Here is a 26,771-nt window from a genome sequence, read left to right on the forward strand (position 1 = left end):
AGTTTAGGGTCGCCCAGGCATTTTGGCCAGGGAAGGGATTTGTTTTCTCTTCTTTTCCCCCTACTTTTACTTTCGTACTTTAGAATTTAGGGTCTAATCTTGGGAGAAAGAATTAAACTCAATGTGTGGTTTATATGAATGGTAGGATGAGTATTCATCAGTAAAAAAATAATGAGTGTTCAAAGTATATTACAAAAATATTTTTGCATAAAGGAAAGGCGGAGAAAAAGATGATACTATTATGGCTACGTAAGCCTTTAGGTTTAGCGGGGAATATTTTTACCTTGTAATATACCTACTTAGCTGGTGAGCTTTTACCATGCACTGTTAGCACTGAATATTGCTTTAATTTTGCAGCGCGTCATACCTTCCAAGGTGTTGGCACTCATTTGGTATTATGAATAATTAACTGCCGATAACTGCCTTTGTGTCCGTGAGAATGTTGGTCCTATTAGCAAAGACAGCTCTTCAATTCGAAAAACAAAAGCTTGATAGATGGTAGAGGTATTAGTGAATGGGTAGTTGTAGGCATCAATAATGAAACGTCTTCATTGGGGCTTGATTGAGACGAGATAGTCCCTTCTACCACTCAACCCCTGTCCTGGTCTTACTATTAAACGCATAATTTGATGTGTTTTATGATAAAACTTGATGAATAACCATACGATGCGTGCATTGCTTGAGCTTCGGATTTGTTGAATAGGTACTTTTTTGGCTTCAAACATTGTCATTTTAAAATATATTTCTTCACTTTTTTGAAATTTTCAGCCATAAGGAGATCAATTTGTAAAACATTAAAATTATTATTGGTATTCTACTGTTAAAAATTGGTTTTTGATGGAAACACACTATCCAAAGGTACAACGTTACATATCTTACCTCTCCTAATGAAACACAACCTGGCATCCTACCGTATAATAAGCCCCTCTTCAATTCCGCATGCCGTCTTCCTCCCTTTAAACCGTCCAGCATCCCTATCCTATTCCTACCCCTTCTTGGTTTGTTTGCTGAATATACTCCACTATATCATAGTCTTCAACATGCCATTGCCAATCAAAACGCTCTGCACCCGCCATTCCTGCCTCCTTTGTATTTCTCCCAAAAAACCTCTCTCTTCCTCACTATGCCTAGTACTTCCTCATTTGTTTTTCTTTTAGTCCATTTTAGTTTTTCCATCCTTCTCCACGGCCCCAATTCAAGCACCTCCAATCTATGCCTATCATTCTTCTTCAATGACCATTGTTTCCACGCCTGACAAAGCCACGCTTCATGTAAAGGTTCTTACGAGCTTTTTCATAACATCCTTACTCAAATATCCTGTCATCAATTACTTCCTCCTTGTGAAAGCGCCTTCACCTAATGCAATTATATTTCTTATGTTCCTATTCATCTCATCATCCTGGTCCAAAACACTTTCGTGATAAAACACGAATATCAATTCTAAATTTTCAATTTTATTTGTAATTCACAATGATTTATCCACATTTACCTCTATCATTCCCGGTTTAAACACATCTTCACCAAATTCCAAAGAAACTGCGGGAGATGCCGCAACAGTAACTTTTAACGGAGTCATCCGCTAATGTGCATTTCAATGCAACAATTTCAGAGTGTAAAAATCATTCGCCTTGACTGGGATTCGAACCCAGATCCCTCAATATCCGGTCAAGTGCTTTAGCCACTTAAGCTACCGAGGCGTCCTCTTAAACTCTGAAATTTTGGGGCTAAAGCACTCGACCGGATATTGAGGGATCTGGGTTCGAATCCCAGTCAAGGCGAATGATTTTTACACTCTGAAATTGTTGCATTGACATCTTCACCAGTTGCCTTTATTATTTGGTTCATGGTATTTTTCTTGTTTTATTTCCAAGGATGGATTTTACCATTCAAAAACGATGAATATAAAAATTATGAATTTAAAACTCAATCATAGTTATATTTTCCTTCTGGCCATCATTTTCTCCGTCACTATAATGACTTATGGGAACTTCAGACTGTAATCCACGGCTCTTATCAATCCAATCATCTGCATTCAAAGCAGTATGGCCTAAAGTGTTTACACGGGATTCCAGGAATGAATTAAGGGTGTCACATCAGTTAGTATACATACTTCCTATTCCTCTCGTCATGAATTCTAAGTGATCACTTGGATTAAGGGCTTAGCTCAAGTAGGGGCGTCGTGCTATCAGCAAACTCTCGGGGGCGCACCCAAAGGCAGTAAGAGGAGTGGGTGATTTATTTGCTTCAGAGGGAGGGAGCAGGGGGAAGAGATCTGGTGGGGGAATTGGCGGTTGGGAGGGGGGGAGCAGTGGGTGTGTGTTCTGTCCTGGAAGCCGTCTGTCTCCCCTGGAGCACTCGCATCACTGCGGCTGTGATGAACTAACTCCCCGAGAGCCGTTAAATTACAATGAAACACTCCCCTTTCCACCCCCGCCACCCTCCACCATTCCCCTCGCCCTAATTTCGCCCCTGTCCAAGAGCTATGTGCCAAGCAGTCTGATATCCGTTTCACCCGGTGCGACTGCTTGTTCGAGTATTGCGAGCATCGTCAACATAGTCAAGGAAGAAACGTCAGAATGTTGAACATTGACCCTTCGCCACCCTAGATAATTTCATCGCCTTCTGTCTTGTTTTGCATATATATATATATATATATATATATATATATATATATATATATATAAATTTAAGGAACATGGCTTGCAGAGACTTTTTCGTAAGGGATTTAGCAATTTCAATCTGTTGTGAAAGTTGCTTAAAAATTACTTCCATAGCAGGAACATGACTAAAATTTCTTTCGTTTTTATTCTCGAATCATTTCCAAAAATATCCGTGTTTTCGTAATTATTTCCTGTGGCTGAATTTAGATTGCAATCCATTCAGTGTAGTCTCATTTTCAATCTATCCGAACGGTAATAGTCTCAAATTTAAACGTGGGATTCTAGTGTATGCTCCGGTGGTTTTCATTGGACAAAGCATTCTCCTTTCTCTCTCTAGGATATTTATTCTTTACCGGCCTGTCAGGGTGTATTTCCGTCCGTATGTTTTCATTTGACTCGTACTTAAATTTCGTAGAGCGCAAGGGATCAAGACGTGGTCTCATTTCCCAGGCGAAGGCACTGTTAAGGATTAATACGAACAACAATCTCCATGCTTTGGTACGCAGGCACGAGCAATATTTGCAATGCTTATTCTCTGTAGACAGCGTTCGGTGTACGAGACGAGATCGTTTCCGAAGATAGCGAAATTATTTACCAACCACGTATCTTGATGACTGGAAGTGTTACTCTTTTGATCCTCATCAAAATCAATGTAAAATATTTTCCACTTTCAAAATAACTGAGCACTTTCTTTAGCTTCATATATTTTATTTCTATTAATGTCTTCTCTTTCAAATGGGTCAATATTTCTAATATTTACTTTCCGAGTCAGTAAAAATCATGTACCTTATTGCCATTATTTTTTTAGATGGATATTCATCTTATTAATACCAAATTTAATTCTTGAATACTAAGTGTTCTCACACCGCAGTGATGCAACATCACAGCCTCTTAACTTGCCACTCTTGGGAGCACCAGGGATAAGTTAAGAGGAACCGAGATGAGGATAGCATATGCTGAGTGCGAGTCCATTATCTTCGAGTTCATCACAGACATTCTTACTCGCTGCCTCGCAAAGTGTACTTTCAAGATAACAAACAAAAAATACATTGGAATCCGTCTTCTTCTTCTACGTCAGGTATTACGGATAAAAACGCTCCACGCGCTCGGGGTGAAAACGGGCAAAACTTTGGGAATGAATTTGAAGCATCACTCCCATTGAAACCCCGCGGGACGTCCCCATTTGTCGTCTCCGGGCAACGCAACAACAGCCCGATGAAAAGGGGCGCTGCTCCGGTGTCTGGGGGGAAGGAAAGGGGGGCGGACGGCACCCTGTCAAACCCCCTCGCAGAAGGGCCCCTGTCCGCCCGTCAGCTTCATAACTGTCCAACGAAAAATCTCTCTTTCCCTCGCTCTCCCCCTTCTCTTGTGACCTTCCTTGCCTTCCTCCCCCCTGCCTCCCCCCACTTTCAAGCCAGCCTCACCGTGCTCTTTCCCTGTGCCTTCCCTGACTAATGGGCCCTTGCCAAATCCTTATTAACCCCGGGGAAGGAGCGCATCAGAGATACGGACCCCTTTCGTGTGGTGGCATGCCACTCACTCCCCCGTCCGAAGTCCGTTTCGGAAGCGGGTCTGACGGATTAGCGCGTTGGAGGGAATGAATGCCCCCGGACCCTGGCGTTGGGGGCAAGGGGTGGGGGCAGAGTCGGGAACAGTCATACAACAGTCATACAGTAGGGCTAGGACCTAGTGAGCGATTGAAGTGAGCTCACTGGGAACCATTTCAGACCATTTCACCGCAAAGTACGACCTTCTCGTCCATTACGTGTATAATTTAATGTATGATATAATGGTGTATATATATTAATTAATTATATCATGTCATATGTATGTATGTGTATATATATATATATATATATATATATATATATATATATATATATATATATATATATATATATTTATATTCATTTATTTATTATGTGAAAGTCTCACGGATGTGAATAATAATAATGTGTGTCAAGATAGAACTAGCGAACAAAAACAGAAACACAGGGACACAATGCCAGTTCCTTCATTCGTTCCCTTGAGAAAGGTGGTCTTCCATGTGAATATTTCCATGAGTATTTTCTTTAACTATTTTATTACCTATATGTTTCAGTCTTACGTTTCGAGCAATATTTATTAAAGCTTTATGAATTTCAAATTGGATCGGGATGGTGCGGTGGCTAACGTACAGGGTAACCCGGGCCCACCCAAAGGGCCCGGGTTCAAATCCCGGCGGTTTTGAATATTTTTCAGTTGTATCTCGATCCCCACTTGATGTGCTTTTTGGAGGGCACTTAGAGTGAGTACGACGTCCGTCGGATGGGAAGTTAAACTGCGCACCCCTTGGCGCCTTTCGTTAAGAGTAGACTAACACCACCACCCTGTCTTTCCCATCCATCCTCAAAGGCGCAAATGACCTTATCTGTTTGTCGCCTTCCATAAAAACTACTAGGAATATCAATCGTGTATCATGCTGGTTTATTTTTGAGTTCCCAAGCTGAAAGTGATATGGAATATTTGAGTCGAAAGGATATTTACCCGATTATCGCTTTTAAATTCGTCTTCCCCCCAATCGACGAGTACTCCTTTTTCACATCGGTCCTCAAAATGGTCAGCAGTGACATGCGGTCTCGACAAGTCTCTACCCCCCCTCCCCCTGTTCCCTTCTCCCGAATGTCTCCACGCGTGAAATCTCACGTCAAAAGCTCTCCGGGGAGACCCCGCCCACTTTCACGAGTGGGAAATATCCTCATGGAGGATGTGCTGAAAAGGCAGAGCATATGATTTCATTAGTCACGGTAGTTCTGCAGTTCCTGATTCAATAACAGAATGGCGAAGTAGATTTGTCACCTTTGAAATTTCTTTGTTTGAGCGTGTCTCGACCAAGGGGGACATCCCACCTCCATGCACGTTACAGCTGGGGATGGCAGTGAAGTATGATGATGTCATTAATATCCTTCCAAATTTGTCCATTGACGAGGAACGCATACCTGCTGGCAACCAAGCCCCGTTTTGCGACCTGGGAAGGTTTTTGTGCCTGATCGAAACAGTTACGATAAATGTTGATCCCGTGATAATTATGCAATGCAAATGCAAGCATTTAACCAACATAGGACAGTTACTAACCTCTTGAAGTTAAGTTTTCATTCATGGTAGAAGGCCTGCCTCCTTTTCTTCTGTCATCCTTTATCCCAGAAATAAATATGAGACCAACGGAAAATAACATCCCGTCTTCTTTGGTAACTCAACGCTCGGAGAGATGCACCCTTCTGCATTCAGGCCTTAGGAGAAGGAACCCATCCAACGAGAGACCTTTTACGACCCTAAAAAAATTGAGTATTTCACCGTCCATCGTTAAGCGGTTTAATTCTTTGGATTAAAATCCCAACACTGGTTATCGGAATTCTATTTAAGGGAGTGATCTTTGGAAGGAAATGAAATTGCGTGTAGCTCACATCCATAAATATCATTTATGCGAATTAGATTCTCAGAAGGATGATGGGTGTTGGGTCGATGCATAAATAGAATGGCACACTAATATATGCAATGGAAGGCAGTAAATTTGGTTCTGCAACGGAGGAACAAATTACATTATGTTTGCAAATCAGGGGTTTGAGAGTCCTATGTTAAAATTGGAGAACCGTTAACTTACTGAATATTACTATCGAAGTTTTCTTGCGTGAGTCACAATGAGATTCCGCGCCAACCAAAACCTGGCGTAAACTGAGGGAATAAACAAAGGGAGTAGCTGTGTGGCTCGATTCCGACCGAACACCAGTTTTTCGTAGAACACCGGTTGAATGGCGGTGGCGAATGGAGAGGACAGGGGAGGTCCGGCGGCGCTTGGTTCGTCGTCGGGGAGGGAGCGAGGGAGGGTGGAGCGGTGCTCTAGATGGGGGAGGGGCCGCGTGTGGGGGCGGAGGGGGGGAGGGGTGGCGTCTGGGGACGTATGTGCGAGGGGTGGGGGTGGTGCGGAGGGTGGCCATTTGTTGTGGTCTGGGAGGGTCAGTGCTTAAACGGATCCCATTTGTACGTGTCTCTCTCCTCAACCACCCCGCCCGCGTCCACCGCCACCTCCCTCCTTCCCCCCTGACGGACAAACACTCCCCCCTCTCCACCGGACGGACCCTCTTCGACGCTACCCAGCGAAGATCCCCGCACGAACTCACACACACGCTGGCGGGTGAGCGTCATTCCATTACGACTCCAAACAACAGGGCCCTTCCCATATCCCCTCTCCACACTACAAAAGGGAGGAGGGGGTCGAGGTGGGGGGAGGGTTCTTTTCGTCCTCCCCCCCATGGTTATTCCCCCTCTTGCCGACAACCTCCCCCACACAGACTGCCCAGTTCCCACACACTCGCATACGAGTTCCCGCAAACAATTTCCACCCTTTTCATCATTCCCTCCTCGCTCCCTCATCCTCTTCACCCCTTACAAGGCATCTCTCTCGTCCCCCCTCCCCCTGAAAATAAAATAAATCCCTCGAGAGGAAAAAATAGGTCTTCCTTCTTGTGCTTCGTCCACAATCTTCCGCTCCCGATCACTCTTCTGATGCCTTCAACCTCCCTCCCACACGCTCTCGTTCTTCCCTTTGATCTCCGCTCATTATTTCAACTTTATTTTATTTTGTAAGTAACATATTTCAAAAATGTTAACCTGAACCTTTTCATTATTCTTGGATCGCTGTCTATAATGCCATGGACGTACGCCAATTACATAATTATTATAGTCGACTCTGATGGAAGACATTTATAAACGGCGTTGGTGTTGTGTAAACAGGTAATTAATAATGATTACTCGTTTTCATGAGATACCATTCCTCGGTGTACAGTGAGATCTTTTATCAAGGCTGGTAATTTCAATATCACCATGGAAACTTGTTTCAAATGTCTGTGCATAACTATTAGCGCTGAGATTTACTAAAAGCACAACATGTTTACTTTCCTTCAGTGGTCTTGTTTCTCCGTGTAACTATATCAATCTAGAAAACCTCTTGTTACTCACCCAAGCCTGTAATGTAAATAAATTTCCTTGCATTTATATCATCTACGTTTTTACAGTACCTTGATATCGAATAATGTGTATTGCATTTGCGATCACCTATGGAGGACTTGTGAATAGGTTTATTTTTGAGGAATGCACTGCAAGTGTCCTTTCACTCAGCTTTTTCATTGACTTCATTATTTCCTCGCTAATTCTTTTTAGCTATCTTAAACGTTTATCCCTTTTGGTCGCTCTGCTTTAAGCAATTTATGTTTAATGGCTCAAACCAAATTTAATTGACCATATGCAAGTTGTTATCTATCATTAATATGATGATCGTTTAACAATGGATATAGAAATGGATGACGATAATGAGGTTTATATGAATAAAATAAAATTGCAGTCCTCTCCAAGGCACGAATCGCTTTGAAATCGTATTTTTAAGTGTTGTAAAAAGTCACTCCCAACAGACCCGACATTACAGCTTCCCGCACACCAGTTCAGCGCCGAAGCGCCTTAACTCGTTGCGTGGCCACATTTAAACATGGGGAACACGTAGGGGACCGTGCCTTACTGAGATGAGGATTAATTGTCCAAGAAGTTTATTTTATTTCTGCGAGTAAACGCGGGGTGCGGTCAGGCCGTGAAGCACTTTTCTCTCTTTTCTTCTGTATTTATATTTTCATGCCCCTCAAATGCGGTTCCCCACCAGAGGGAACGGAACGCATTTAACAGGGGACATATGAAAGGGTCACAGGATAGGGGTGCAAAGTGGACCATTCGTATACCTACCCTCCAGGTCGGGAGGCCGTGGTGTTTCTGGTTCTAAGATGCCGCCACGCAGTGCTCCTCGTCCCAGGCCTACAACCCTGGGTGTGTTTTGCGTGTGCGGATGTGTGGGGTGTGTCATTTTGTTGGGCACTTTATTTTCCCTACTTCTACTCTATGGTTTTTGCGGTGTGGAACCCTTGGCTGGTACTCATTTACACTTTATTTGTGCGAGCTGAGGCAAAAGTGAAAAAAATACTCTTGCTGTTGTTATGAATAAGAGGCAATAAAAAAAAGGCGAAACCATTCCGAATCGCCTATTCATTTTCCACCAAGGCATTAAGTGTTTACTTCCACGGTAATTTTTACTGAGCGTTTATTTTTAAAATATATGTCAGTGTGCTCGAATTTTATATTATAGAAAACAGAACTTCAAAAATGATTTTTCATATAAGGAAGAAAAAATAGAAGTTGGTCAGTGTCATCAAATCGTGATACTATCTCATTGTTTGAATGAACCGCGAATCCCAATATTGTACCAATATTTAGTCCATATATCAGGCGACATATTAGATTAGTTGGTAGATCTTTCGGCAACTGGTCACGGAATCCGGGTTCAACCTAGGCACTACCAGCGTTTTAACAAACTGCGTGCTTTTTCGGAACACGACCTTCCTGTGAGAAAACGGAAACTGTAAGGAGAAAGGAGCTGATTTTGCTGCTTCATGCTTAAAGGAATAAAACTGTTATCAACCCGAAGGTCGGCTTGATAGTTGCGAGTAGATTTCACCCAATACAAAGCCCAACGGTGTGTGACATTCACACATCAGGTTAGGGGCCTTTCGCTTTGCCGGCTTAGGTTTACCAGGAAAATCTGGTACTCAAAAATCGCACGGCTTGGTTGAAACTGAGGGTGTCCAGAGGCATGCTCGGCAGTTGAACCCGGGCCCTTCAGTCAGTCGTCTAAAGCTCTGTTACGTCCCCATTGAAGCATGTATGTGTAAGTGGATTTCACAAGCCGCAGAGCTCTCAATAAATTACCCGTAATCTTACTTATCAAACCTTACAGTTGGATTGGTGTTAGGTCATTATCATAAAAACTGCCGAAAGATATTTATTTTATATCAAAATTCATAGATACCTTTTTCATATTTTCACATAAAAATCCATCTAAATTACAAAAATAGATTTTCACCTTTTACTCTTACTCATGCTCGTTGCATTCAACGTTTCTTTTGTTGTAAGGCTAATATAATCTCAATTTGTAGCATTATGTGAGTAGAGCCAGTTTTTCCAAGATATTTTGGAAGATTGATGAGAATCGTGACGGTGTCACTCAAAAATTAATAAATTCAAGTCTTGGCCTTAGTTTCCTGGCACTTGGTAAATACTGTGCTCATCGAGCAGTCGAGCTGACTCATTGAGAAATGCTTCCACCGGCGGACCCCCAGGGGGAGGTCGTTAGCAGTGAAAGTCTTCGAGGTGTTCATTTTTCACTGTCTCCTTGGTAAAGGTGACAACGGAGAAAGTGAGTTCGAGGGGCGAGCGAGAGAAGACGGGAGAAACGGAAGGTTTCTCACCCCTTTTCCTCGATATTGACACGTTCACTTGTGTCTGGAACGAAACTGAAACTTCGGAAGCACCGCAAGAATGCATCTTTTCTCGAAAGTGTATCCCAGGGCTCTGGCCTTCGCAGTTAACTTCCGGCTCAAGGGAATACATATGCCTATGGCGGTGGGTTGCGTGGGAAATTTGTTCGCGCTAGTTCTCTAGATGGTTTACAGGAAGGTACCGCATGCCTTGCAAATACTAAGTGTTTCGCAAATTGTATTCAAAATCTGAACCGTTGAGGGAAATTGACGTAAATATGAAATTCATATATTCCATTGCTCTTTGCTCTTATTTCAATCTTCTTAATTTTAATTATTTTACGTTTTTGTTGTGATCAAAACTTTAGAAAAATTTAATTTTTGTTATGTTGCATATCCCTAAGTAACATAAATATTTATATGTTCTTGTCTTGAATCAACCCCTACTACATACAGTGGCTTACGGGATACCAGGTTATTGTAGTAGTTATGAGATCAAAACACTACTTTTAATGTAAATGAATAGAATTTTGGGCTATATTTTAGCTTTAGGTGTTAGCTACGACTGATATTATACATCGGGCCTGACTTGAAGGGCATACTTTTAAAAAGAGACACTGAAAAACTTTGATCAAGACGGTTTTGCAATTTAACAGCAATTATTAAAAATAGAAAAACGTTTCAGCTCCTAAAAAATTTGATTAACTCCTCTTACCACTAGATTTGATGAATTTGTAAACTTAATCGCTCACAGGTTGGTTTCCATTCGGCTCGCCTTGCGTTCATGAAATAGAGCAATTCGTTTGATTCAACTCATCTCAAAACTGTGTTTCTTTCATCATCGGCATATGAGTCAACTCCATTCCACTTCGATCCGGGTGATTCGCTTCTGAAGGGCGCGATCCATGGTTATGATCATATGGCCTGCTCACTCGGCGACAGCTCGCGAAAATATTTCCCGCCGGTGATTGCGGCGATGCGCCGTGCTGTCCCCGGTCGGGACTTACGGTAGGCCTTCGACAAGTCGAAGTTTTCAAAGGCGCCCGGGAAGAGAATATTTCCCATAAATCCCCCCTTTCAGGAGCTCCCGGCGCTATAAAACTCGCCGCATTTATATATTCCGACCCTATTATTCCCTCCATGTCCCGGCCACCGTCTTCGAGACGCCCCCGCGCCCTCCTCCGCCCCCCTCCCCTCGTGCTTTACGGTGTGAGGAGGACACGTCCCACGCCCCCACTCCTCGTCCTCTCCCCTCAATCTCCCACTCTCCTTCCTCCCGTGCGGACGGACGCACCGCTTCAGCGCGACGTGATTAATCGTCCGTTTCGTACTGATCGATAGCCCATTCTTTTTTCTCTCTCCCGCCTCAGGGCGGGGGCGGAAGAGGCCACCCCCTCCTCCCAAGGCGACGCACCTACACGAAAGATCACCCTTTCTCCACACACCGCCTCCACGACGGTACCCCCTCCTCCTCTTCCCCGTCCGACCGCGGGATGCGCGCCCATGTTCGCGGAGACCCACCAATACGTTTTCCTAGGGTTTCCCGAGAGAGGAAGAGAAAGGCTGGTAGTTAAAAGGGGGGCGGCGAAGGTAAAAATGACTGTCGTAAATTTTGAGGCGCGCGGGGACGCGCCTTCCCCCCGTTGGGACAGGTACAGGGTGTCGATCCGTCAACGGCGTTCCCCGCCCGTTGAAGTCTCTCCCACGACTATTCTTCGCCTTTGCCTCTCGGGGCGAATTATTGATGACGCCGAGGAGGGTTTGCTGTGGAGGGGATAGGGTGCGGAGGGCGGGGAGGCGCTTTCTCTCTCCCGGATGTGCTCGCGCGTTTCCATAAATCTCACTCCCCCCTCCTCACCGCCTCCCCGTGCTACCGTGTCTGAAGAATCCTCAAAGACCCGGTGGCATCCCATCCACCCTCCGGTCAGTTGCGCCGGCCCGGACTGATCGGACGGCAGCGCTTCGCATGCGCTTTGACATTATTGGTTCGTTTACCGCCTGCTGACTAGGACGCAGAAGTTTCCCTGAACAAGTATTATGATATGTATGATTTTACAGAAATTAAGTTTTCTCTACGAAATGAAAGGACCACGTCGGGGCACATGATGCCTAATGCTGGAATGAATTGCATTCATCGCAAACCTACGCAGCTCTTTTATAAAATAGTGATTTGATATTTCTCATTTAATTTTGTGAGCCATATAGTATTGCAAGGAAACTCTTGGTGAATCTGGTAAAAGCACAAGGCCTTACATATTTTATCACATTTGAGGTTTCAATCAGTGGGATATTTAGTATGTGATTCCAAATCATAACTATCATTCATACTGAACTAAAAGATATCGTCTGATTTTCCCTTTTAATTGTTTAAACAATGCTTAATTATTCGTATCTCAATGCTAAGTTCTGAGAAATTATGCCATATAGTAGCTATTACAAGTCTCCATTTCTTTTGATGAATACCCTTCAGGAAGCATGCACGCAAGTGGTTTTGCACATTTTTAATTAGAACTATCACGATATAATTTTCCATGCTTGAACGAAGTGGGCGCCATCGAAATAAATAACGGTTTTGTTATTTAATTTGTGTTAAGTATAGTAATTCCAATGGAGGCAAAATTCAATGTTTTATTTTCTTTAGTGTGAAATTTATTTTATTTATAATAGGTAATGGCCCATAATTTTGGGATAAAAACACCAAACTCAGGTATTCTTATATTTGTAGTATAAAATATTATTATTGCTTCATGACATCTTACTTAAAATTCACATTTAACTCATTTAAAACTCACACACTAACATAAAGTTTTACAATTTTTAGAGTTCCATTGCGTTCTCTGGGAAAAAAGAAATTTCGGCGAGTTCCCCAAGTGCTGTAGGTAATTGGTTCATGGGTGAGTTCAGTTTTTTGGATGCCTGGGATTTGTGCAATGAGTGCCTCTGTGCCCACAATGTGATTGGGAATTGATGCAATTGACAACGGCATTCTTTCCAACATTACGGATAATTCTAATTCTCTTATTCGTTAGGGATAACTATGTCTGCAGAAAAAATCTACTCAAAGTTATGACTCAGTTCAAATTTGAATATTTATTTGTATCCGATCATGACGAGATTAGAGATAAATCGCCTTTCATAGGTGACCAAGTATTTTCAAATTCGGTGCGCGCATGAAGGCATTCTCACTCATTAATGCATCGGTATATTGAAATTAAATATGTTGAGTGTCTTTTGTATTTATCAGTTACATTACCTAAACCCAACAATAATGAGGTTAAAATTTCCTGAAATGGCAAGAATAAATACTAATAGCAAACAATTGGAGATATTTTGTCGAGCCTTTTGTCGTATAGGAAAATGTATTTGAAAATAGTGGTTAAAAAACGTGCATTATACCTTTGGGAAGTAAAATATTTTAGATAAAGGTATCCTTTTAAACTAAGTCCAACATTCGGAAAGTTTTTTCCCTTAAAAATATCTTGCGGAAGGTAAATGCTTTCCTCATGTGACAGCTTTTTAATTGACGTTTTTTCGACTCTATTTTTCTACTGAAGTATCCACTTCCTTATTTTCGTAATAATTGGCTTTAACCAACTTGTTAATTATTCATATCCTTTAGAACCTCTCGCCTTGTTCGTGAACTATTCAACGCTTCTCTCCTGCTGCCGAGAATTCGTAGAAGACCATTTATTTTACGGAAATACCACCATGTTATTCTATAAAATGAATGTAAATTCATTATTATAAAAAACCTTTTTTTTTCTTTTTTGAATCACCACACCCTGATCCTAGTTTTAACCCTGGTGGTCTCCTCTCTCTGCAGGTCCGAGGTCCCGCCGAGTGAAACGTAAGGCCCGCGTCAAGGGCGACACCAGTCCGGGGGAGGAGAAGCGGCCGCGGACGGCGTTCTCGGCGGAGCAGCTCTCGCGCCTAAAGCAGGAATTCGCCGAGAGCCGCTACCTGACGGAGAAGCGGCGCCAGACCCTGGCCAGGGACCTCCGCCTCAACGAGTCGCAGATCAAGATCTGGTTCCAGAACAAGCGGGCCAAGATCAAGAAGGCAAGCGGGCAGAAGGGCGGTCTCGCGCTGCAGCTGATGGCACAGGGGCTGTACAACCACAGCACGGTGCCCGTGGAGGAAGACGAGGAGGAGGAGGCGGCGGCGGCGGCCGCGGCGGCTGCGGTCGCCGAGGAGGAGAAGAGGAGGCAGGCGGCGGCCGCCTCCATGGTCATCCCGTCCGTGATGGTGGGCGGGGCGGGGGCCTTGCCACTGGACACGCGGCCGCCTCCCCTGCTCGTTGAGCGCTAACCGACCGGGGGCGGAGCCCTAGGAGGGCACCCCCGCTAATTTCCGTTGCCAGGTGAGTGTGCTGACATAAGAAGCTTGCCTAGTTATTTCCAAGATGCTGTAGTAATTAGGACAAAAATACATTTTCAAAGGATGTAGAAGCCCCGAGACTTAGTAAATTCTTACCAAGGGGCTTACGTGATCTCACGAGGAAACTCTTACGGTAAATTGAGCGGGAGACAATCACTTGCTGACGTATGTATATATCAACGCGCGTGATTCCAATGGGGAAAGCATTTCTTCCTTTTGGGACTTGGATACACATATTTCAGGTTAATTTATTCAATGAGCTAAAATTTTAAATGGTTTAACGTTACAAGCTGAAGTTCGATACGAGTACTAGTCTCTATTAGGGACAATGATTACCTTTAGGATATCCCTGTAGAGGGTAATAATTTGATGCCCAACAATTTACTTAAGTAATTGCTCGTTGGCATTAAAACATTAGTTTTCATTGAATAAAATTAAATAAACATATGAAGTATATTTGAAATATTCATGTTAAGTGTTGATTTTCTTTGATTAGTTAACATAATTAATATTAGAGAAGTAAAGGGATAACAATGCCGTTTGACTGCGGCCCATAAAAAATATGCCATAGTTTCATACTGCAGTACATGTTTTCTACGTTTACAGACGCATTTTCCCGTTTTGAGTAATCACACAACTGTTGGCTCCACGTCTGATTCTATTCATATAGTTTTTCTCCCATTGAATCTTAATGACTTTTCGCAGCAGAATAAGAAAGTGATAAATTGGCACAACCGGTGTATCTCCCATTTTTGCATATCTTATCCATGAAGACAGCCTTTCCAGAGAGCAGCGGATTAGCTACCTGACATTTTAATTTTCTAGCAGGTGATGAAAGCTTGGCTTCATTTATTTGCTACGACTTTATTAACTACTATATTATATTTATGGTATCAGTGATGTCTTTAAATTGAAATAGGCTCTTAATAAATAGAAAATTTTGTAAACATAGTGTTTATACTGTGTTACTCCTATGATATCTAGGTAAAAAACCTTTCATCTCTGTGAAAACGATGTCTGATTTATTGAATCATGATATTTTATTTCACAGCAAGCTAAGAATAGTAATAGCTAATGGAATTTCCTTTTCTGGTTTGACACTCTTTATTTTCTTTCAGGAATAGGACTGCATCCAAAATCGAGGATAAAATCCAGTGAAAGGAATAGAAGTCCTGCGCATTGAACCGCTTGTGTCTAAATGAAAATACTGTCAAAATACGGCTATGACTTACGTGCAATGATATTAGGCCAATGTTATCCCCCTAATTCTTTTGAGTATTTAGTACTAGGCTCTAGTTTCGTGATCAAGCGCGGTGTATTTTACTGGACTACAGTGATCTGCCTATTGTTCGGAAAATCATTCGATTTTATAATGCATGAGATAATAAACTTATCTTTAAGACTGACTGAGGTGATCAAATGAGGAGTTTAGAAATTGAAAAAGGGCAAAGTGAACGACTCTTTTTGACCCGCGACGTTCCTACGATCAAAGCGCTGGACAAACACAAAGCACGCCGCTCTCATTTGCTCTGAATGTGCTAAGCCCAGGAGCAGTGGGGTGCCTGCTTTAATTGTTTAATAGGGTTTTCCAGACATTCAGAAATCGATCAGACAGTTGAAATGAATCGAATTGGACACCTCATAATCATAGCACACAAGTACCTTATTTATTCCACTGATCAGTTTGAAGCGCAAGGGCATAGTGTGAGTCGTGGGAATGAAGACCATATGGCAGCTTGAGAGACTACACCAGTTTTTCTACCCCCCAAAGATACTTGATATATCCATGTGTATTGGCGTTGACCTCATTTGCCTGGACTATGTCTCTCCAATTAAAACAGTTCAGAGTACGGAAGGTGTTATTTTAGTGCTGACGTTGGAAATGGTAATGGTACACGACCATGGCATTTCCGTTCTTCGCAGCCGTGCCACGTTCATTGAACACGTGAGAGTGAAGACTGGCAAGAGAAATAGATAGATAGAAGAGGAGATGCACTAGGAGTGAACGAGTGACGGGGGTTGGATGGGGCAGTGGAGGAGTGGGGTGGGCCCTTCACGAGGCAACCATCCGGTTAGTGGCGGAGAGCGGGCGCCCCGCGTCGGAGGCGAATGTGCGGAGTCTTGTGGGTAGGAGAGGCATTTCCCTTCGGGGAAGAAGCAGCCCTGGAGGATCTTCCATAAGGTGGGTGCACCCAACGAGAAATTTAATATTAGAGATTGCTGGGAGAAGCTATTAATATGAGATGCATTATAATCAGGAAACGTGATTATATTCGTATGAAATGCCATGTTTTATTACGATTTGAAATATTTTCTTCAATAATAATGCTAATTATAAATAATTATGTCTCTGATCCAATTGTATTTTTGCTTGCTGGAATTGAAACAGCTGGACTTTTTCACGTTATTTTATTATTAATCTAAGAACTGCGGGTCCATCGTATTTAAGATATTCTCTGCACCTATAACCTCGATCTGAGGATTTTCATAAAATACTGCGGATATGTACATTTATTTTAATAAAAGTACAATATTTCCGTGAAATAAGCCAAGAAACTTTATATTTTAGTAGTTTTAAGTTTAAGTCTATTTGTTGTCTTTGGTAAGAGAGTATTTGGTGCATTAGTTAATAATTTTTCGAAAGGTATTCTTTTAGAATATCAAAATTTTTTTAGGAAATAAAGTAAAATGATTGTCCTCATACCAATTATGCATTAGAAATGGGAAGCATTCTCGGTAGTTTCATGTTTTTCTTTGTCTTCCATCGTCGCTGTTGAATTGAGCGCTTTGTTGAAACTTCTGCACTTTCTGACTTTCGTTGTATTTACGATATTAGGTACTCTCGCAATATAATATTCAATGTTTCCTGAGATTAATCTGAATATTATTATCCTAGAGATAAATATTATATAAATACGACTATTCTAGTGAAAATGAGCTGACTGCTAGTTTTGAGGCATGATTCTAAAAAGGGCAATCCTGATATAGACATTCAGTTCGGTGGTGAAGTTCGGAGTCATCCCGTTATTTTTCATGGAAATTGATAAACTTGAGATTGAAAAGGCAAACGTCATCACTACAAACCTGCTGCCGTAACGAGGTCAGGATATTGCTCAAGCACGCAGTGGGGTCTTCTTAGGAGGGATGGGGCACGGTGACGGTTCCGAAGGCAAAATCACGAAACCCCTCACACGCGCGGGCGCCATCTTGCCCTCGTTCTTCGGACCCGATGGAAGAATTTCGGGACGGTCAAACAAAAGACGAGAGGTGTTCCACCAATTACGAGAGACCTCCCACCGGTACACACGTCGGTGGCTCCACTACGGGAGCCCTTGGGGGCGCTCCCTCGCCCTCTCGGCTACGCGGGCTTGGGGGCAATCACGTCACATGCGGAGCCCATGGCACCTTCACGCTCAAGCCCATCCTCACATTCGACGTATTCCTTTTTTCGAGGGCCGGTCGCCACCTCCGCCTTCCTTCATCCCTCGCGTCTCCTCTTCCCGACCGCTTTGCTCTCATGCCCTTTCCTCCCTTGCGCCCCTCAGACTGTACGAGTGCGGAAGAGGGGACATGGCGAAGGGGTGTAGGTGGAAGAAACATTTTCGGATTCATTTAAAGAAATTTCATGTCTCTTGAGAACATCCCCATGAAATGAAATGGGAAAAGAGTGGAAAAATATTGAACTATAATACCTATAGTTCCACTTTTAAATTCATATACTGAATGAGTGAGGATGTAAATTACTGAATCGATTACTTAATATCATGATTAATCTCTTTGGGGAGTTTTTAACTGAATTTGAAAGACATTCTTGACAAACTCTGGTGCTTTGAATTATTGCCCTGGACACTGGCACAGAGTCCGTATCCTTTGTATTGGTGCTTAGTTGGCTCTTGGCTCAGGCACCATTCTCTTGAGAATTCGGGAGTTTCGTATTAAGCAGCTACCCATTACTTTAGAGATTAACTATGCCGGAAACAATCGCTGAGTTTATCTACGAGGACATTTGCACGAATAAATTGAAATTCTTGGGATGACGTCGTCTCTGAGTTAGATTCCTGTGAAAAATTATTTTTCTGGCTTTGATTCTGAACATGTTGCCGTTTGGATGATGTACCTGAGAGTAGATTCGGCACAGCGATGTAATATGAACAGATATTGTTTTTTGTCTACAATTCTAATCTCCTGGTACTACCAGCGTCTCTATGGCCACTGGCATAACTTCACCGATGGAAATGCCTTCAGCAGTCGCGCATCTTCCAAAATTACTGGTTTCAGATTCTTTCAAGTGTACGTAAACTAAGTCGCCTTTACTTCGTCTAGGTTCAACTGCGCTTTAGGAGGAGAGTCATATCATCGAAGACGCTTTGCACGCATGTAATATCGATTCGTGAATTGAAGCTGATTATGCAGATTTACATTGAATCCCCATCCTACTACGTCTCTTACAATGCACATCATCCCCCTGGACGAAACCCTCTGCTCTGTCTCGTCCAACCGCTTCACGGTCCGAGACGGCAAGGAGAAATGAAAAGACGATGGCTCGCGCAATATACAGTCTCACAAAAGAAGATCAACTCCGCTGATAGATGGTTTGATAGGTGCACACTTGTGTTCTTTCAGCTCGCTAGCCGTGACGGCTCGTTTGGTACCTTGTGGGTCGAGAAGTCTAGAGTTGTGTGATGCACTAGCTCGCTTTGCAATAGAATGTTCCACCTCGGTGACCTTCCTCGGTTGACCACATACGACCCTCGATTCTTAAAAAATAGCAAAAAGAGCTTTTTCATAAGAATTTGATGAAAATATAAGATGCTAAATAGAGTGAAAGCAAAAGAAAAAAGAAGGTGGTTATGTGAAGGTAGACACTCTCATTTCGGAGGTTATTGTAACAGTGAGTCCGTGCGTTGTCAAGTCAGACGTAAATTGTTCCCTGAAAGATAAATACGATCTTCTAATTTAATCTTAATAATTTCAAAAAATATCTTTGAGTATTTAAAATTATTATAGTTTAAAAAATAATGAATTTGACTCTAGCATGATCAGCTGTAGAAAATAAAGATTTCTCTTATTACGGTGCTCTGAAATATTTTCGTCTTATGAATTTATTCGTCAAAGAATAACTTTTGTCGTCCGGATCTTTGGGCAAAATCTTGAATTTAATAAAATAGTTGTTAGGGATACGTGATTCAATTAAAACCTTTTACACTCTTGTGCCATGAGATGAATTGTGGAACGGTCCGTTAAATCTTGTTGGATGGAGTAAAAATATCTTCTCGTCGAAGGAAACCGAATCTCTTTAAAGTGAAATGGGCTGATAAGAAATGTGCGAGAGGTGAAAGGTACTCCGACGGAGATGACAGAACCTCACAATCCAGAAGCTCCAGCTTATTAAAGTTCAACATTTATGGATGGCTTTAGCATTATTAGAATTTGTGACCTTCAGCATAGTAGCTAAATGTATTACTTTTTGGGCCATGCAGGTTTTAAAGTTGAATAAATATATATTAGCTAAGATAATTGTAAGCATCGGTATATGATATTAACCAAACTTTCTGAAGATTGACATATTTCGTACTCTCATATTTATTCAATAGCTTTGCTAACTTTCACGCTATTATCGTTACTTCATTCTCTACCTATGATGACAGAAACCATTACACGGTCTACTCAAGACTAACATTTCCCTAACTTAAACCCTTGTTAATATTTACTGTAATCTGTATTACTTATGCACCACTGAAATGCATGTTCCAATTTGGAGAGGATTGGGAAGAAATCAGACGTTTTTTATCCAGCATTTATCGGCAAGATCTGCGGATTTGAATACAATTCTTAATTTTACGAATGCGAGTTTCCGTGGGAAGTATATGAAAATACGGAAGAATATATTTAAAATAGTAGAAGGAGTGTTTTCCAATTGTAGTGAATATATATTCTCTGAATGTGTCTAAAGTGGCCCCATTTCCGTGGTGAGTCATCAGCTTCTTGAATCTTTTGATCGTTTATCGAATGATCTAAAAGGATACAAACACGATCGTGATCTGGTTCTTCGATCGAATCATCGATTTATCAGGCCACACGTGCGGTGGATTGCACATTGTGCAAAGTTCCAACCCACTGCTTATTCGCCGCCCTTTTACGGACTCCGGTGTTTTAATGTAATCGCTCATTTCGAAACATTTACGTATGCAATTGCAGGATTTATGAAAACGCTTGCGGATATATTCGCGATTTTCTACCAATAGAATATTTTCAACTGGATTTCCATACGCATTCAAATGAGATGAATTTCTAAGAAAAAGAAGTAATTCCGTATAATTAAGCATGCACCGACAAGAAAAAATTTTTTCTGTATGCACAAATTGCGTTGTTTCAGGCGTGATAAAGTCGAATTAGGACACACTTTGGAACAAATTCATTACGCAATTGTGATAAATGAACATCTGGTGGAAAAGTGTGATTATTTGTTCATTATTTCGTGATATGCAAAGGGAATATTTTTTAAAAGCGTAAATCTCACGTTCACTCCAATAATTCTTACCGATTTGATCAATCAATGATAAATCCGATAGTTTCCCATTTGGTATCCGTAAACTATTGCCACATACCTGTGACAAAATGTTGAATACATGTTGGATAACTGTTAGATATATGATGAATTATTCTCAAGTCTAATCTGTCGACAAATGCTTGAAAAATATATATCAAAGCTGACTTGGAGATATCTTCAGTATTAATAGGTACGTAAATCGCCAAAAGTCTTACATTTATGCAAATCTCCCGCGGTTTTAGATTCGGATAAGGCCATTTCCTATATTAAGTGGCCGCTGCGAAGGGATGGGAAGAAGATCGCCGGCCGGTGACGTGCGGATCACTTACTAGCCGCCACACGAGTAGGAAGACGCTTCACGTGTCTCCGAGTGAACAGTATCTCCCCTCGGCGATCTCATTCTTTGAGTCCGACTTCTCTTTGTTTTCGCTACCAGCGGTCCTCTTCGACCCGTTCCACCGTATCGAAAGCGTTGCCTAACAACCCGGTGCCGTTTTCCACGGGGGCCCCGAACTCCTTTTTTTAATTCCAAGGAAAGCCGATATCGACTCAAAAGTCGGGAGACAACCCGGGGACAGCATCCGGTTGCGATTCTCGTGCTTCCCCTCTCTCCCTTTTGCATTTACTCCACCGCACGTCGTGCCCCCGTTACTCCTTCCTCTCCTGCCGGCACTCGCCCCCTCCCCCATCTCGAGGGGAAGTCGTACTAATTGTCTCTCAGGGTCGGGGGAAACGGGAAGGGAGGGGCCCTGCACCCAACCATCGTTCCCCACTCAAACCCCCTTCTCCTCGCGACGAAACAAACAGAGGTGAACTGCCCTGGGAAACAGAAAATCCTCTCTCCCGGAGATATTTCTGGCCGGATCGGAATTTATCGGAGGGACGCTTATTTTAAGGGCAAAAATAAATTAAAAGCAAATTCGACCGAATGGCAACTGTGGGAAGAATGCTGCTTATTTCCCTCGGCGCAGGTGGGTGCGTGTTGGTCTCCGGGGGACCGCCGCCGCGGTGGCGTCTTCCGCGGAGAGATCGACGACAGGGAGCCGGAGAAAAAATAACGCCATCCCTTGTGCGATCGGCATTCCGCTCCCTCCCTCCCCCCCCCTCCCCCCCCCCCAACCCCCCACCCCCCACCCCCGCCCACGCCGCCGCGTATCTTTATGGCTCCGGTGGACGACAGAGTCCTATTGGCTGGCCGTCGCCTGCATTTCGCCTTACTGATTTTAATTGGAATTTATTGCGATGAAGATCTAGTTCGCCTCTCGGGAAATTCCTGACCGTGGAATAAATTAGTTCTTACCTTCAACTGCCTGTAATTTCGCCAGGGTTCAAAAGGGGCACGGTCAGGAAAACGGACAGTTGTTTAGGTGATGTATTTTCCCGCGTTTCTTGGTGTAATTTGAACAGCAGTTTAATCTAATTCCCTGTCGTTGATCAGAAAAATGGTTTATGTTTATTGCATGATTTTATTTGTATTCATATGATGTAGATATTTTAAGGGTTATTTAAATTTTTGTTGAGGGGCTCACATTCCGGTGCATGGGTTAACTGCTGATGCACTGCTATTCACTTTAGTGAAGGGATTCGAATGGAAACGCGCCCATCAAATTTAATTATTCGCTAATATGGTTTTAAAATGCTGTTTCGTGAACGAGGGAAAGAGGAAAAGCTGGCATATACTGCAGTGCAATCTTCAGCTAAATATTTGTGACACGCGTTGACACTCTTTTCTACGTGTCTTGCTCGCTACCGATAAGCCACGGGTTTGCATTTCAATTCCCATGTACATGTCAGGTAGCCTTTCACGCTGTACTCTTGATGTGACGTTCAACATATTAAGAACAAATATGTTCAGATTTTTCATTCCATCATTTACTCTGCTTTGAAAAACTGAATTCCGAGTAAGGTGTTCGAGCTATCGCATAAACTCGGATAGTTTTGCAGTATTGCCACTGCCGTTGATTCATGACGTATCTTTATTCTGACATTTGTCATTTATTTCAGAAATAATACCTTACATGCGGTAATAACATTCCAATTGTATTTCTTAATTTGACATTCTCAACCACGTAATGCAACCATATCTTTCATTCGTAGAGAATAATGGAATTACCCACGTCCGGATTTTCACTTGTTTTTTTACCGAACAGATACGAGAGATATAATGAATAGGATGATCCTTGCACTTAATGCCTGTTGCTTCAAAAAAATGCCCACCTTCGTCAACTTGAGCTAATTTATCATTATATCATGTCAAAATAATATCTCTGCTTGAGTGAATGAAATAATTATCCGATTAATTTGTGGCTTTCACAAATTTAATTCGACAAGCTCCGTGCAAGCTTTAACGGTACAATGAGTTGCCCTTCATACTATAATGAAATGTTATCGCTTGTGACGTTTTGACTTAGCATAGGAGTAAATTTTCTATCCATGGAATATTATGTGCGCAAGTAATACTTATCAAAATACTCTCGTTATATGCATTGATGAAAAATACTACTTTCGAATCTCTATAACAGTAGTCCTTATGTTTAACCCCCTTCTATGGTTTGAGTGGGAGAGGAGTAGTTGCCCATTGACCCTACGAAAGAAAATCGACTGCCACCACCATTGACACCTATTGTGCACGTGTTTGGGCATGACAAGAGGGAAGCGTGAGGTAGCAAGAATGATGGGCGATATTTGGTACGGTTCGCCGCCGGAAGGTCGAGCAGCCCGAGAGAGGACGCCTTAAGTGTGGTCGGAAATGCCTTTTTTGGGGCGCCGTCGATGGGGGAAGGCGAAGGGATTGGAGACCCGCCCGTCGAACGCGAGTGCATCGATGTTGAGCAAGGGAAAGAGTGGGTGGGAGTGATTTGTGGGCCGTGAGGGCAACAAGGTTTTGAACGACAGACGAAGGAAGGGCAGGGGACGACGACGATAAGGAATGGAAGCGGCGACTCCTCCGCTCTCCGCTAGATTTCTTCTCGAGCCGCCTTAGTCCGTCGCTCTTTACAAAATGCCCTTTGACTCCCCTGCGCTGTTCTCTTCTTTTTATGTGTACTCCAACTCCAACTTTTTATCCCCACTTTGCACTGAACAGTTCCTACCATTTTATTTCGTCAGCCATTTTTCGTTCATTCACTTGGGTTGAATAGACTTCCCATGGGCATTCTGTTTCGTCCTCAAGAAATGCTCTTTTTACAAACTGTCCTTGCTGAACTCTTGCAATGTCCATGTCATTTTATTTATGCTCTCAGTACTGTTATTAGTAAATTGTACAGGATGATTTCCTAGATGGTGGACGTTTAGCATTATTCCTCGTATGTACTTGGTGTTAATGGTTGTTTTTATCTCAAAAAATTTGCTTTTTCATTCTGCTTATTCCAACTGATCAGTCATAATTACATCTTTTATTTAACCCAAAGGGATTCCCGAAATTGGCTCCCGTTCATGAAAATTAGAAAATAAATGAACCCGCGAGCGCAGCCGGATTCAAATCCTTGCTCGGAGAGGCCGTTGTAAGAGTTCCCAACATTACATCCTAGTCATCGTGCCCAGTGAAATTTTCCTAGCTCATTCCGGGAGACTCTTTTCCTTATCAACCCATGTCTGTCAGCTCCTCTTAGCGATTCCGTAAATTGAATGAACTCATTCGTTGTGTTTTAACAGCGTCGACTGCGATGGCACGATTAGGTGCTCGGAGGTATAGCTGTTTTCCCTTGCTCTTCTCCACCGCTCCCCCACAGTTGCTACCCTCCGTCCCCTGCTGCTAAACGCCTTGCTCCCTCACCGTGTATCTCTCCTGGGCAATCGTTCCCTTATCCTCTCCTGCCGACTAACCCTAACGTTTCAACCGCGTGTCCTGGACGTACTCAGACGTCAGCCAACCAACCTTCTCAGTGACGTCTCCTCCGGAGCTACCGACCCACTTGCCCTCCACTTTCTCTCCAGCCCCCCCTTCCCCCACGGCCACCCTTCCCACGGACATCCTTACCAGCCGTGGCAATCTCCGTGTACCATCTCCGGGGTCTCCCCGCGCAGAATCTTAATAATGCGCTCCTCTCTGCTCTCACTCCAATACAGAGCTTCGAATCGCCTTCAACCATGTCTCCCTTGTAAGTGAAGTCCAACCACACGGACGATTATGTTGAAGTGACCACTGGGAAATTTGACTCAATTTTCCATAAGAATTCATTAATTTTTAAAAGAAGGTTGAATCACGGGATATTATAAAGGGCAAATAATTGTAATACTGTAATATATTTATGACATATTGTGAATGATAACACTAAGCTCCACTGATTTTGATTTAAAACGACCAGTTACGTTAAACTGGTGATGATGTCGATTGTTCGACGAAACGACGAATTTCCTTTTAATAAAATTAAAGGGAACTTACGTAAAGTTTTCATTTTTCTCACTTCATCATGAAGTTCCATGAACTTGAGTCGGATCTCATATTTTTCATTAATGGTGAATTTATTTATTAACCGATTGAGTACATAGAAATTATTACCTCAAAGCAACTATTAAATTACAAAGACCATATATATATATGTGTGTGTGTGGGTCGCGGTATTCCAGTGGGTAGAGCGTTGGACTACCGACCGGAGGGTCCCTGGTTCGATTCCAGGGCAAATCTCTGGGCACCTCCGGCACAGGGAAAGGAACTGGCCCCCCCTACCCTGATGTGTGAATTTCACACGCCGTCGGGCTTAGTACTGGGTGATCTCTGTCATCACCTACCAAACCCAACTTCGAGTTGATTACTGTGTTTATGGTTTTATATGTACATATATAATTTCTCAATTGACGATTTCCATTTACTTATGCCGTTATATAAGTATTCACAAATTAAAAATGGAATATAACGCTCATTAAAATTTTAATCGTAATTTTTTTCACTTATATAAAATTTTAAAACTAAACTCTTCTTCGATTCTCTTTCCAGATGCAGTGATTGGGAGGAAAGAAATGGGTCATGGATGAGTTCTCAAGCGAAGTGAATGGAAGGATGGCTTCAGGACAAAGTTAATAGTTGAGTGACGTGAGAGATATGGCCGGTTTAGGATTGCTGAGAGCCACTTCAAGTTCGTCGCTGATTGGTGAAGAAGGGAACGTCATTCGGAACCAAAAGAAGTCTGGTTATTAGAGAATGTTTTTTCCTGTTAGCATAAACCACCTAAAATACTTAAAAGCAATAAGTACCTCAAGTTTTGTGAATTTACATAGCCAATTTTATCATTTAAACCAGTTTCATATCACGAGTGCGAACATATTTTATCCAAAAAAGGCTCGTATTTGGTGAGAAATGTTATGTTAGAGTCACCTTAAATGGATTCTTGGAGATATTTAGACCTGTACCGACCTATTAGTTAGATTCCTAGTGAGTGAATTGAGTAGTGGGAGTGGTGTCTCTGACGCAGAGTTTAAGTAATAATTAGCTGTTTATACAACCATGGCCGTCACTATCCCTCAGGCTTTCATGCAATGAACGGAGGATATTTTTATGGCCTAGATGCAGCTTATATTAAGCGATTTTATGATTGCGTTTTCAAACCACGCATGTATTTGTGTGTTTTTGCTTTTTGTGTTTGTAGCAGTTCTGTGAGTTTGGCTTCCGTGTACGTAGTTTGGAACTAAGACTTCGATCACTTACCTCTCATTCCAATTCATTGGACCTTAGCCTTGTTTTTTTATTGATGTATATGTTTGTGCGTGTGTGTGCGTGTGCCTATTTGATGCTGAAAGACGCTGATTGAATAAAGTATTTATATCTATTGATTATGAAAATAATTAATTACATGTTTCATATTGAAAGAAATCTCATGTTAAAGTATTGTAAGGTGAAGAAGTTTGACATTTATT

At 42.4% G+C, this 26,771-nt stretch overlaps 1 protein-coding gene across 1 annotated transcript in view; it reads left to right on the forward strand.

Moving 5' to 3' along the window:
- Positions 1-14,299, forward strand: part of LOC139693434 (homeobox protein engrailed-like) — a 61,920-nt gene extending 47,621 nt beyond the window's left edge. Inside the window, exon 2 of the mRNA XM_071591576.1 lies at positions 13,815-14,299. Coding sequence (XP_071447677.1) covers positions 13,815-14,299 — 485 coding nt within the window. The remainder of the gene's footprint in view (positions 1-13,814) is intronic.
- Positions 14,300-26,771: the final 12,472 nt, after the last annotated feature.

The sequence above is a fragment of the Hetaerina americana genome, unplaced genomic scaffold (genome assembly GCF_022747635.1).
Source record: "Hetaerina americana unplaced genomic scaffold, ioHetAmer1.1.p SCAF_1, whole genome shotgun sequence".
Lineage (NCBI taxonomy): Eukaryota > Metazoa > Arthropoda > Insecta > Odonata > Calopterygidae > Hetaerina > Hetaerina americana.